At 51.8% G+C, this 13,759-nt stretch overlaps 4 protein-coding genes across 8 annotated transcripts in view; 2 read left to right on the forward strand and 2 right to left on the reverse strand.

Annotated features, from left to right (window-relative positions):
- LOC108085134 (outer dynein arm-docking complex subunit 4) overlaps nucleotides 1-13,759 on the reverse strand; it is a 178,414-nt gene that overhangs the window by 158,660 nt on the left and 5,995 nt on the right. Inside the window, exons 2-3 of one of the 3 annotated variants that reach the window (XM_017181645.3) lie at nucleotides 12,691-13,537; nucleotides 11,854-12,566 (exon numbers count right to left, since the gene is read on the reverse strand). The exons of 1 other annotated variant lie outside the window; for it this stretch is intronic. In XM_017181645.3, coding sequence (XP_017037134.1) covers nucleotides 11,910-12,566; nucleotides 12,691-13,242 — 1,209 coding nt within the window. In that variant the 5' untranslated portion in view covers nucleotides 13,243-13,537 and the 3' untranslated portion in view covers nucleotides 11,854-11,909. Of the gene's footprint in view, nucleotides 1-11,853; nucleotides 12,567-12,690; nucleotides 13,538-13,759 lie in introns of those variants that run through there. One more of the 3 variants, XM_017181655.2, reaches the window with a different exon arrangement.
- Nucleotides 73-1,818, reverse strand: LOC108085093 (damage-control phosphatase ARMT1). The gene is made up of 4 exons (XM_017181567.3): nucleotides 1,536-1,818; nucleotides 1,363-1,479; nucleotides 571-1,306; nucleotides 73-510 (listed from the first exon to the last, which is right to left on the reverse strand). Exons 1-4 carry the CDS (start codon nucleotides 1,816-1,818, stop codon nucleotides 201-203), a joined length of 1,446 nt encoding a protein of 481 aa, XP_017037056.1. The 3' UTR covers nucleotides 73-200.
- On the forward strand, nucleotides 2,323-5,396 carry GlcT (ceramide glucosyltransferase). Its single transcript, XM_017181738.3, has one exon. The coding sequence runs from the start codon at nucleotides 2,671-2,673 to the stop codon at nucleotides 4,018-4,020; it is 1,350 nt and encodes a 449-aa protein (XP_017037227.1). The 5' UTR covers nucleotides 2,323-2,670; the 3' UTR covers nucleotides 4,021-5,396.
- On the forward strand, nucleotides 6,027-11,722 carry Synj (synaptojanin). Of its 3 annotated transcripts, none has more exons than XM_017181721.3 (4): nucleotides 6,027-6,101; nucleotides 7,013-8,595; nucleotides 8,655-10,890; nucleotides 10,971-11,722. In XM_017181721.3, exons 2-3 carry the CDS (start codon nucleotides 7,132-7,134, stop codon nucleotides 10,875-10,877), a joined length of 3,687 nt encoding a protein of 1,228 aa, XP_017037210.1. In that variant the 5' UTR covers nucleotides 6,027-6,101; nucleotides 7,013-7,131; the 3' UTR covers nucleotides 10,878-10,890; nucleotides 10,971-11,722. The 3 variants fall into 3 exon arrangements, with proteins under 3 accessions (XP_017037210.1, XP_017037212.1, XP_070140077.1); XM_017181723.3 differs by lacking the exon at nucleotides 6,027-6,101 and adding an exon at nucleotides 6,365-6,410; XM_070283976.1 differs by lacking the exon at nucleotides 6,027-6,101 and adding an exon at nucleotides 6,694-6,716.

A 13,759-nucleotide genomic window follows, 5' to 3' on the forward strand; every position in this document is an offset into this window, starting at 1 on the left:
TTGCCTTTATTTACAAGTCAAAAACTGTTTTCCTTCTTTATTATTTTGTCAAGCAAAGTGTAAAGAACAGAATTCATTTTATTTTTTTTATTTATTTAATTTTCTTTTTTTATATTTTTAGTGTTAATTTACTTGTTTTATATTTAAACTCTAAATAAATTAACATTTATTTATTTTTGGTACATTCAAGAGATTCTCGGCTAATATCCAAATTCACGCGCTCCGTCTACGAACTGGATTAGCCCATAGCTGCCCGAGACCATCCAGTGGGGATCCTTGCTGGCTAGCGCCTGTGAAGAACCCTCGGCCAGTCCCGACACAATCTCGCTCTTGACCCGCCTCAAAACACAGATATTGCTCGGCAGGAAACCCCGGAGGCACGTACTCAGCTCCAGAGTGCTGGCCCAGCAAACGTCCTGCAAGAGCTTGCGGTAGTTGAGCTCTCCCTTGAAGACCACCAATTTGGACAGCTGCAGGGAGCTGTACAGCTCGGGATCCGTTTGCGCCATGCTGAAAGAAATGAGCAAGTGAGTTATTTAGGGGGCACTTCGCTGTGTTCTCCAATCGCACCTGCAAAAAGCATGCGGCGAAGTCCAGAAATGTGAAATGGGGGCCAATTCAAACTTGCCCTCGTCCAGGAACTGCATAAACTTCTTGCCCAGCAAACTGATGATGTAGTCCGCGTGCTGGCTCAAATACTCCAGGGTCCACTTGAAGTCCCTCTCCGTGACGTCGGTCACAAACCACGGATGCGCCTTGACATGGAAACGCACCTTGGTGGCCATTCCCTGTTCGACCATATATTCCGCCAAGATAAGGTCGCTGAACAGCTCGTAGCCCGCATTGTCCAGAATAAAGTCCACCTGCTGTGGCTTCTTTAGATTCCCGGTGGTCAGGCAGCGCCAAATCTCCGCCGCGTGGTCGACAAGCACATACTCATTCGTGGCCTCCACGTCCTTTAATACCCTAAGGTTCAGCATTTGGGCTGCTGCCTCCGGATCACTGGCTGCATCGTTGCAGTTGCTCCACAGGTTGATCTTGAGCAGCTCGCCGAAAAACTTCGGGGTGCGTTCGGGGCGACGCGTGTACTTGGTTAAGGCCAGCACGTCGTCCATGCTGCCGGTCAGCGCCTGCTCCTTGATCTTGGCAAAGTAATCGTAGCCCTTGAGGAAGATGCTGTTCTCCACGAAGGAGTAGAGCTTGCGGTACAAGTAGCACTCAGCGTGGAGGGAGCAGCCGCGGTAGAAGGTGCGCTCGCCACTGGGCAGGTCGCCGAGGAAGTTGTTCCAGTCATCCTGGTCGGGTTCTAAGGATGAGATTTTCGATTAAGTTGGAGCCTTAAAGCAGCGGAACACTTTTAACCTGCTCCCTTGAAATTGTGGAAGGCCTTGTCCGTCTGCAGCTCGTACTTCAGCTGCGAAATCAGTCCTATGATGGTCTTCAGCTCATCCCGCGCCGCCTTTTCAAAGTCGTTGGAAGCTGGACAAGAACATGATCAGTAAGTGATGGGTTTAAAACCTTTTCCGAATCCTCACCATATTGGGCCACTAACTCCGTCTTCTCCCGCGTCATTGTGTCTATCACGTTGGTCAGTACCACGGGCAGCCTGTTCCTAAGACTGTGGTAAGCGAAGCTCCGCTTGTACTGGCCGGACATGAAGGCGTTCAGCGGCGTCTGAAGGTCCACAATGTTGTATTTGGCGTCGAACGCGGTCTGGATGGACCGCGGCAACTTGGATTCCTTCGGTGGAGCCTCATTCTTTGTGCTTGGGTCGGCCTCGGCGTCATTGTCCTTCGACGAGGATTCCATTGGTGTCATTTATGTGTGCGTTTATATGTATTATTATAGCTAAAATTATATTATATTATTTAAAAGCTTCCCCAGTGGAGGGCACAATTCGACCAGTGTTGGCTACCGTGGTTCATACTCCGTTTACACGTTTACACTGAACGGTTATGATTGTGAATTATGAAAAATATATATTTAATATAATTTATAATATATAAAATGTAAAATAAATAATTTATTTTTATTTAAAGGCACACTGAAATGACGGATTTAAAATTATGTGGAAGAAAGATATATGAAAACACAAGTTAAAATATTTCTTAGGAAATATTACAAATAAAATCCCCATTACTTAATAGAAATAAATTAAAGACTTTTTATTTATAAACTATTTGTCATAGGAAAAAAGCTATTGATCATAAATAAAACAGTATTCGTCACCCTCCAACTGCCGACGTGTAAACCCAGCGACAGTGTTGCAAAATGCCCAGCCACCCCGTTGTCGTTATTTAGTCCCTTTTCGACTTCCGCATCTGATTCACGACACCGCTCAACACTGCACTTTGGGGCAGCAGTTTTTTTTGGGCATTGAGCGACGCGAGAACTGCAAAATGTTGAAAACGCGCGGAACGGACGACAACTGATCGGTTTTTGTACACAATATAGAGAGGTGATCCGAGCCTAGGCAAACCGCAAAGCGGCAACCGCAGCCAATGCCTGCTGGCTGAATAGGAGCGCCCACCCACCCAGCGACTCACACACACTGACTGGGATTCGGACCCACCACACACCCCGCACACACACACTCGCGAGGGAGCCCCCACTCGCACGCCACACACACTCCGCACACACACCCGCGAGGGACGGGACACACACATCGCGATGTCGCACCTACCACTGCCGCTGTACGGCTTCGCGGCGTTCTTCATGATTTTCTGGTTCGGCACCTGGATGGTGCATGTGATAGCCATCTGCTACGGGCGTTACAAGCTGCACAAGAAGTCCTGCAAGCTGCCCACAGAGGCCCAGCCTCTGCCCGGCGTCTCCATTCTGAAGCCGCTGATGGGCGTGGATCCGAACCTGCAGCACAACCTGGAGACCTTCTTCACGATGGACTATCCGCTGTACGAGCTGCTCTTCTGCGTGGAGGACAAGGAGGACCCGGCCATCCAGCTGGTGGAGCGGCTCCTCACCAAGTATCCCAAGGTGGACGCCAAGCTCTTTGTCGGCGGCTCGGACGTGGGCGTCAACCCGAAGATCAACAACATCCATCCCGGCTACATGGCCGCCAAGTACGACTTCGTGATGATCTCGGACAGCGGCATCAAGATGAAGGACGACACGCTGCTGGACATGGTCCAGAACATGTCCGAGAAGCACGCCTTGGTCCACCAAATGCCCTTCACCAGCGACCGCGATGGCTTTGCGGCCACCTTCGAGAAGGTGTTCTTTGGGACGGTCCAGAGCAGGATCTACTTGTCGGCGGACGTGCTGGGTATCAACTGCCACACGGGCATGTCGTGCCTGCTGCGCAAGGCGGTCATCGACCAGCTGGGAGGCCTGAGGGCCTTTGGCTGCTACCTGGCGGAGGATTTCTTCATTGCCCGCGACATAACGCGACTCGGCTGGAAGATGCGCATCTCCAGCCAGCCGGCCCTGCAGAACAGCGGGCTGTGCGACATTGGCAGCTTCCAGGCGCGGCTCATCCGCTGGGCCAAGCTGCGCGTGGCCATGGTGCCAACGACTATACTGCTGGAGCCGCTCTCCGAGTGCATGATCCTGGGCGCCCTGGCCGCGTGGTCGGCCTCCGTGCTCTTCAGCTGGGATCCGCTGGTGTTCTACCTGGTGCACGTGCTCTGCTGGTTCCTGTCCGACTGGCTGCTGCTCTCCATTGTCCAGCACGGCTCGATGCCGTTCCACAAATTCGAGTTCGTCATCGGCTGGCTGTTCCGCGAGCTGACGGGCCCCTATCTGTTCCTGCACGCCCTGTGGAATCCCGCGATTCGCTGGCGCACCCGCACCTACAAGCTGCACTGGGGCGGTGTCGCCTACGAGCTGAACAGCCCCGCCTGCGATGCAGCCAACGCCCCGCTGGCGCCACAACAGCCAGCGCCCACGTTAGCGGGGGCGCCAGAAGTGGCCACAACCACGACGGGAACAGGATCGGGATCAGGATCATCGGGGGAAACGCTGATCTGCACGGGCGCCAAGCAGCGACTGCTGGCGTCGTAGCAGCCACTAGTTAAGTTTGTTATTTTGTACTCTCAGCGTCTGGTATTAGTAGTATTATTAGCTGAACCTTAGTCACTACGTAAGCCTAGGCTTAGAGCTGTAAAAAGAGAGAGAGAGTGGCGCGGACGACGGACCTAGATTAGGGATTAGACAACCAGATCGAAGATCGATCGTGGCGCTTGGGGTGAACCCGGCCAGGCGCAGTTTGTTGGCTTCGCGGAAACTGGTTAACTGGTTAACGATGCTTTGTGTATATAATTATTACGTATGTTTCGAGTGTGTGTGGGGGCAGCAGCCCCTGCACACACGTTATAGTTAGACTAACGAACGTTCCCCGCTTCTTGAATTGTAATTACTTAATTTATTTTTCGGCCCAGCACCTTAGTTGAATATTGTTATCGGTTAAGCCTCCTACGTTTATGATTACGTTATAAGTTGAGTTGAGTTGTTTGTGTTTTGTGGTTCTTCCGCCCTTTGTTTTTGCCTCAGCTTCTGTACATAAGCTCCGAGAATGGAAGAAAGCCATTGAATAAATCGAATCGAATCGAAACGAATGAAAGAAACCCCATTAGGTTCTGATTGATTGCAGGGTTCGCTCCGCAAGGTTCTTCGTTATCAGTGAGTCACCAGAGCGGGGGATTTGGCCAAATAGCTGGGAAACATCAGCTGACTCATCGCCTTTGCACCGAGTTTTTAGCGTAATTAATGTCGTCGCACTTTTGCCCCCTTGCCTGCCATTACAAGTGATCCCATCTCTGGTCTGAGGTCAGCCGGGAGAGGAGAGCATTAGCTCCATTAGATCCAATGTTAAAATAGAACTTTCCATGATCACATGATCGGCGGAAAATTCTTTCGATTCTGTGCCAGAGAGCAGCACCTTATCTTAATGGACTTAAGCCATGACAACAGGGCGGCGGCACAAACATATTTATGAATTGAATGACTCCCAGATAGGCGGAGGATAGGGAGGGGGCATATCAGGCGAAGTAGGACGGACGATCGTGGACCAAGGCCGCAGCTTACGCCTTAAGTAAAAACAATTAGTGGAACCATAAACACGGACTGCAGCTTGGGCTCCAAAAATGGGTGAAAATGTGTGCAATTAAATGCGGAATGGAATGACGTACGTTCGGGGGAACAAGGAGTGCTGTCTCCGGAATTATGTAAATTAGTCAATACTTATCAATGGCCCAAGGCACGGCATTCCATTCGAATTTTCCTCTTCAGTTGAGCGATTAGATAAAATTCTTTGCCGTCGTTTTTGCCAAGCTAAATCGGAACTTAGAGCTAGAGCGTATTTATTAATTAATTAATTAAGCCTAAAGCTAGTCAACAGAAACAAAATGAAAATAAATTCAATATGATGACCAACATAATCGTTTGTTTGTTTACTTTCGTGTGTAATTCAAATTTATATAGGTTCTCGGGGCTGCAGATAAGGTGACATCGAATGAATCACCCGCTTGGCTGGCTGACTTTGTGATTTACAATTCCTGGGTTTTCTCTATTATGATTACGCGGAGGACCAGTGCCTAGGAAGCTATCTAATCGTGTTTCCAACGGGCACGTGAGTGGCGGCATGACCTCTGCCGGAAAAGGGTGCGCCGGAGAAATCCAAACAGCGGAGAGGAAGAGGACAACTCACGGCATGGTCGAAAGTGAAAGCGTTTCTTATCTATGCGAAAAGTGTGCTGGAGATTTAGATATATTTAGCGACGGATATATTTGCATTTTTGTTAGATAGTGAAAACTATTTTAACAAAGCTGGGCATTGTACCCGCCGGTGATAAGCTCTATCTAGAAATTCGCTATCGTCAAGTGTCCCGCGTAATCTTGGAAAGCAAGTAATAACACTTGAGGGGCTATTTTAGCGCAGAATTTTGAATTTGTAGAACATTTATTCTATTATTAAAGTTTTATAAATTCAAGTCGCATTTTAACGGTCGATAACGATCACTGTGAATCGATAACCAGCGTTATAGTTATCGGCAGCTGAAAATGCTGCCGTTTTTCGGCCACCCAAGTACGAGCACACTACTCGCCAAAGCTCTCGGAAATTCGCAATAAATTCTCAAACAAAGGTATTGGGCCCTAATAATTTCCCATTTTTGGCTAACGCAGATAAACTAAACATTGAGGACTCTGTTGATAGCTGTTATTAGTGTCCACAAGGTGCTGGGAAAATCGAAATACTTTTCGAAAACTTTGTTGCATTGTGAAAAATCCATAGAATGCGCAGAAAATGTTTATCAGTCGTCACACGCACACACCTGCAGCTCGTGAGAGCGAGGGAGAGCACAGCTGTCGCCGGTGCATGTTAAATGTACGTGTGTGTGCGTGAACTTGAGTGGGAGGCGGAAATATTGGAAAAATTCCTTCGCCTTTTTTCGGTTTGTTTATGTTTAACAGTTGTGTGTATTGATTTTTAACAGGCCACCCGATATTTTAGTGCTTATTTAGTGCTGAAAGTGTTTGCAGCTGGTTGTTTCCCATTTCCACAGATTTTCGCCGCTATTCTTTGGTGATTAAAGTGAAATCGCACGATTTAACGATAGCTAGAGCTAACTGTTCTATTCTGGCGAATAATGATGTGAAAGCTAAGCTTGTTAAAACTAATGAACACGGGCATTAATTAAACATTGTATTCACAACTCTTTGTTAGCTTAAACCTTGCCTTAATCGCAGTTTTAAACCAGGTTTGAAAGGGAGAGATTGTATAATCCTGAAAACACTGACGAGGAAAAATACATTAAAAATTCAGCTAAAATCTAAAAACGCATATTTAAAAAATATAGGATAATTCGAAAACCGAAACGCAGTCTCTACAGAACTTGTGCAGTTTATAAAAAGTTTAGGGTTTTTCTCTGGCAATAAAAAATTAGGAAAATATAAAGTCCACATACCCCATAAACAGCGAAAACAATTATAAACCAATACACCCACTTATATACCCCTGGAATACACCCACAATTAACGATCTGCGCTCCCACAGATGTCTTAGCCGCGTGCCCTGGACTGGAATTGGTCGTCACTAGCACTTGAATTGCAGACATCAAAGGATCAGACCTTATACCCCTAGGAAAACACTCACTCTAGAGACCGCTCAGCAAGATGGCCATGTCCAAGGTGATTCGGGTGCTGGAGAAATCCATAGCCCCCTCGCCGCACAGCGTCCTCCTGGAGCATCGGCACAAGAGCGACAGCATCCTCTTCGAGTCGCATGCGGTGGCCCTACTCACCCAACAGGAGACCGACGTGATCCGGAAGCAGTACACCAAGGTCTGCGATGCCTACGGCTGCCTCGGTGCCCTCCAGCTGAACGCCGGCGAGAGCACCGTCCTATTCTTGGTGCTCGTCACTGGCTGTGTCTCCATGGGCAAGATCGGCGACGTGGAGATCTTCCGGATCACACAGACCACGTTCGTTTCGCTGCAGAATGCGGCGCCCAACGAGGACAAGATCAGCGAGGTACGCAAGCTCCTCAACTCTGGGACCTTCTACTTTGCCCACACGAATGCCAGCGCCTCGGCATCCGGCGGTGCCACCCCGCATCGCTTCGACATCACGTTGTGCGCCCAGCGACGCCAGCAGACGGAGGAGACGGACAATAGGTTCTTCTGGAACCGCATGATGCACATCCACCTGATGCGCTTCGGCATCGATTGCCAGTCGTGGCTGCTGCAGGCCATGTGCGGCTCCGTGGAGGTGCGCACCGTCTACATCGGGGCCAAGCAGGCCCGGGCGGCCATCATTTCGCGGCTGAGCTGCGAGCGGGCGGGCACCCGGTTCAATGTGCGCGGCACCAACGACGAGGGCTACGTGGCCAACTTCGTGGAGACGGAGCAGGTGATCTATGTGGACGGCGAGGTGACCAGCTATGTGCAGACGCGCGGTTCCGTTCCGCTCTTCTGGGAGCAGCCCGGCGTCCAGGTCGGATCGCACAAGGTGAAGCTATCGCGGGGCTTCGAGACCTCGGCCGCGGCCTTCGATCGCCACATGAGCATGATGCGGCAGCGTTACGGCTACCAGACGATAGTCAATCTCCTGGGCAGCTCCCTCATCGGCAGCAAGGAGGGCGAGGCCATGCTCAGCAACGAGTTCCAACGCCACCACGGCATGTCCGCGCACAAGGACGTGCCGCATGTGGTCTTTGACTATCACCAGGAGTGCCGCGGCGGCAACTTCTCGGCCTTGGCCAAGCTCAAGGAAAGGATCGTGGCTTGCGGGGCCAACTACGGTGTCTTCCATGCGGCCAGCGATGGTCAGGTTCTTCGCGAGCAGTTTGGCGTCGTACGCACCAATTGCCTGGACTGCCTGGACAGGACCAATTGCGTCCAAACCTACCTGGGCCTGGACACGCTCAACGTGCAGCTGGAGGCCCTGAAGATGGGCGGCAAGCAGCAGAACATCTCGCGCTTCGAGGAGATATTCCGCCAGATGTGGATCAACAATGGCAACGAGGTGAGCAAGATCTACGCCGGCACTGGCGCCATTCAGGGCGGTTCCAAGCTGATGGACGGAGCCCGATCGGCGGCCAGGACCATACAGAACAATTTGCTGGACAACTCGAAGCAGGTGAGTCTTGAATGTCTCTGATAATGAGCATGGGAATCCTTACTTACTCTTCTTTTTAGGAAGCCATCGATGTCTTGTTGGTGGGATCCACGCTCAGCTCGGAGCTGGCCGACCGGGCTCGCATCCTGCTGCCCTCGAACATGCTGCACGCCCCCACCACCGTTCTCAGGGAGCTGTGCAAGCGCTACACCGAGTACGTGCGCCCCAGGCTGGCTCGCGTGGCCGTGGGTACTTACAATGTGAACGGCGGCAAGCATTTCCGCAGCATCGTCTTCAAGGACTCGCTGGCCGACTGGCTCCTCGACTGCCACGCCCTGGCCAGATCCAAGGCCCTCGTGGATGTGAACAATCCGTCGGAGCACGCCGATCACCCGGTGGACATCTATGCCATTGGTTTCGAGGAGATTGTGGACCTCAATGCCTCCAATATCATGGCGGCCAGCACGGAGAACTCCAAGCTGTGGGCCGAGGAGCTGCAGAAGACGATCTCGCGGGACAATGACTACGTGCTGCTCACCTACCAGCAGCTGGTGGGCGTGTGCCTGTACATCTACATCCGGCCGGAGCATGCGCCGCACATCCGGGACGTGGCCATTGATTGTGTGAAGACAGGCCTGGGCGGTGCCACCGGCAACAAGGGTGCCTGTGCCATTCGCTTCGTCCTCCACGGCACCTCCATGTGCTTCGTGTGCGCCCACTTTGCGGCCGGACAATCGCAGGTGGCGGAGCGGAACGCCGACTATGCGGAGATCACCCGGAAGCTGGCCTTCCCCATGGGCAGGACCCTCAAGTCGCATGACTGGGTCTTCTGGTGCGGCGACTTCAACTACCGCATCGACATGGACAAGGACGAGCTGAAGGAGTGCGTCCGCACAGGCGATCTCCCCACCGTCCTCGAGTTCGATCAGCTGCGCAAGGAGCAGGAAGCGGGCAATGTCTTTGGAGAGTTCCTTGAGGGGGAGATCGGCTTCGATCCCACGTACAAGTACGATCTATTCAGTGACGACTACGACACCTCGGAGAAGCAGCGTGCTCCGGCTTGGACGGATCGGGTACTCTGGCGCCGGCGGAAAGCCCTCGCAGAAGGAGATTTCGCCCCCTCAGCATGGAATCCCGGCCAGCTTATCCACTATGGCCGGTCGGAGCTGAAGCAGAGCGATCATCGCCCGGTGATAGCCATTATTGATGCGGAGATCATGGAGATCGATCAGCAGCGCCGGCGGGCGGTCTTTGAGCAGGTGATCCGGGATCTGGGGCCACCGGACTCTACTATAGTGGTCCATGTGCTGGACTCTGGGTCTGGGCAGGGCGAGGAGGACGGACCCACCATCTACGACGAGAACGTGATGTCTGCCCTGATTGCCGAGCTGTCCAAGATGGGCGAGGTCACCCTGGTCCGGTACGTGGAGGACACCATGTGGGTGACCTTCCGAGATGGAGAGTCGGCACTGAACGCAGCCGCCAAGCGGAGCACACAGGTGTGCGGCCTGGAGCTGGTGCTGGAGCTCAAGTCCAGCGACTGGCAGCATCTGGTGGACAGCGAGATCGAGCTGTGCACCACCAACACCATTCCGCTGTGCGCCAATCCCTCGGAGCAGGCGCAGCTCCTCCAAGCCCTCACGCCCGAGTTGCCGCAGCGGCCAAAGCAACCGCCCACGCGTCCTCCGGCCCGGCCGCCCATGCCCATGTCGCCAAAGAACTCGCCACGTCACCTGCCCCATGCCGGGGTGATTAGCATTGTGCCCAAGCCGGCCAAGCCACCGATGCCGCCGATGCCAGCCCAGCCGTTGACTCAGCCCCTGATGCCGGCACCACTGCAGGCGCAGCAGGCACCGCCACGTCCGCCGGCCATGGAAAACAATACGCCCTCCTCCAAGTCGCAATCGCCGACGGAATTGGCCTCTGCCAGTTCCTCGACCTCCTCTTCGGGCAAAGCCTCTCCCACGGCTCCAGCAGCACCGGCAACGGGCATTCTCTCCGGTCCGCCGACACCGCCACGTCAAATGCAGAGCAAGCAGGCCACGCCCGTATCCACGCCCACGCGGCAAGCACCGTCGCCCAAGGAGCAGATGCCACCGGCAGCGATTGACACCGCTTATGAGACCGCCAGCAATATATACGAGGAGATCCAGGAGGATGTGCCGGCACCAAGGCATCCGCCGCCAGCAGGACCGCCGCCAATGGGGCCGCCGCCGCCGCTGCCCAATCGGCGGGGTCCGCCACCGATACCAAATAGAAGCGGCAATGCACCGCCGCTGCCCACGCGACCCGCCAACAACTGAGCACGCACAGGGGGTGAGTGTGGACAAGGGATGTATGCATCCCTAATGGAGAGTCCTTCGAGTGATACTAATGAGACTTCTTTACCCTTCCAGCTCGCGCTGTCTTGCACTCCGATTGCATTCCGAATCGCTGTATTTAAATGTTAAATATACTCGAATATATTGGGCCTGGAACCCCCGGCAATATCCGCACTCTGCATGGAATCTACGTTACCTAGTGTATTACCTGTTTGATTGTTTCAAAGCCACCAACTAAACGTTAACTACTTTAACTAATTTAAAGAATCAGTTGCCTAGATGAAGTGATCCCCCTTTTTTGCGCACTTTTTGTACTTGTTTAGGCCAAGCGACGTTACCAACTCCCACTCCCAGACTTGCCGAGGAAGAACAAAAACAAATAATGAATTATGAACTATATGAGCGACAAAAGTATTAAACTAATCTGCATAAATGTATAATGTTTAAATGAATTATAGCCGTACTAGTCAATTTATGAAATAAATGCATTGTTAGAGTGGCAAAAAAAAAAATGAGAAAAACAACTGGGAATTCTGGCACTCGTGAAACAGCGGCAGATTCCCCCAATACAGCATATATATCCATTGTTATTGAACTAATATTGCATAGATATTACCTATTTATTCCACACACACACACACTGTTAATCGTTCAAGAGTTTGAGGCTCCTCCATCCTTCTTTGAGTTGAAACATCAATGAAATTTGCTTGAAATTGTTTAAACGTTGAAATTATACCTAAGATGGAATTAATCCACGACAAAACACAATTAGCAATACAGAATATATAATAATAAATTAGTTGGAACGCCGTAGATGCGCCACTCCAGCCACATGGTACTCGAAAAAAAGGAATTACTTGATTAATTATCACAGGAAATCTATTTTACTTTTCATTTATTATTTATTTTAGGTTTTTGCTTGGCAATTCAAAACAGAAACTTAAATGCAAAGCTTGGAATAACTGTAGGAAACGCATCTTCTAGGAGATCTTTTGAGCTCAAGGTAGCGCCTCCTTAGAACCACTTGGGCATGGCATCATGGGGCAGGTTCTTATGGTTCGGCAGCGCCGTGCACGGACGCTGCTGACGCCAGAACTCCTGCCTCTTGTTGAGAAACTCCACCGCCTCGCGGGCATAGGTCGAGATGCTCTCGGTGTGCGTGTCGGCCCGCACCAGATCTGGATGCAGCAGCAGCTTCTCCAGATACTCCTTGTCCACGCACAGTTCGCCCAGAAGCTTGCGGGCATTGCGTCGCTCTAGGTCAGCCCGGCTGGGCTTTTGTCGCACCCTGGGCGTGGTTTCCTCTCCAGACTTGGCGCGCGACTTGCCGCTCTTCGGTGCCGACGAGCCAGCAGCGGGTGCGCCTGGCGCTGGACCTGGCTTGGTCCCAATGGTGTTTTCGATGGCTTCCTGGGTTTTTTGGACGCCCAGGCGGAAGGAGGCCAGTTCGGGGCGTGCCCGCAGACCGCGATGGAAGAACATAAGGCTCTGCTCAAACTGACCCAGGTAGTAGAGGGATTCGGCCTTCTGGTATATGGCTCTTATGTTGTTCTTCTCCTCGCCCAGAGCCGTCTCCGCATCCTGCAGAGCCTTGGAGGCCTCGCCTAGCAGCAGGTAGCACTTGCTGCGCGAGATCAAGGCGTTGATGTCGGTGCCATTTAGCTCCAGAGCCTGGAAAGAGGAGGGAAAAGGGCAGGTGAGTGTTTGAGGGGTATAATTTTTATCTTTCAGGGATAATGAGTCAAGCAAAGGGGAAACTTTTTCCTGGAATCTCCAGCTTAAGAGGACCCCGCACCTTGCAGAAAAAATGTATGGCATTCTCGGGATTGGCGTTCTTGATCTCCTTCAGTCCCAGCGCAATCACCGAGCTAATGTCCGCCTCGTCGGGAATCAGCAACGCCTCATTCCTGTCCTGCTTTTGCTTGATCTGCAGACTCTGCTTGATGTCGAAGGCTCCAGCGCTCACGGCCGCCGCTCGATCCTTGTCCGTGTAAAAGTCCACAAAGTTCTCCTTGGGCTTCTTCTTCTTGGCAATCTGCTCCTCAATCCGCTTGCGAGCGGCCCTCAGCTCGGCCTCAATCCGATTGCCCCGCTTGCCGCCGCCGCCGCCCTCTCCGCCAGCTCCACCACCAGCCCCGGAATCATCGCCCTGCTTGCCAGCGCCTCGTCCTCCACGCTCCGTAGAGTCACGCCGCTCCCAGATGGGTGTCTTGTGGGAGCGACCCTTGGAACGTCGATTGGCCTCGTCCAGGGACTCCTCCTCGGCGGCTGCTCCCGTGCGGATGAAGCTCTGCAGCAGCTCCTGCTCCTTGTCCACGGCGAGGATGGTGTTCAGTACGTTCGACATGTTTTCCGGGCTTTTCTATTGTTGGGTTTGTCTCAGGAAAGTGTGAAAATCCAACAGCACTGACCGATTGATTGGCTAGTTATTTCTGTTGCCAGGAAACTGGCGCCGCCTTCCAAATGGCTGAGCAATCGATAGCCGCCAAACAACCAAGTCATGGGGTGCCAGGTGCCAAGTGTATCAGGTGTCAGCTGGCTTGGTGTGAATGCCACGGATTTCCTGTCCTTCATCTGGGTCATGACCTTGAGGTAGCTCCACTCGAACGAGAAGCTTTGAGGGATCTCCGGTGATGACGGATCTGGGGAGCAGGGCTTCCAGGCTTATTCTATGATATTATCCTTTTCTTTTCCTTAATAGTAGCTAATTATTTCATTTATTTTTATTGAATTATTATTTATTTTAACAGTAATCAAATATATATTCAAAAATATATTTAAATTTTTATTAACCTTAATAGTAATGGTTTTTTACAACGACTTGGGTTGTTATTATTATGACCGTGACTATACAGCAGTAACTA

Source organism: Drosophila kikkawai, chromosome 2R, assembly GCF_030179895.1.
Source record: "Drosophila kikkawai strain 14028-0561.14 chromosome 2R, DkikHiC1v2, whole genome shotgun sequence".
NCBI classification, from domain to species: Eukaryota; Metazoa; Arthropoda; class Insecta; order Diptera; family Drosophilidae; genus Drosophila; species Drosophila kikkawai.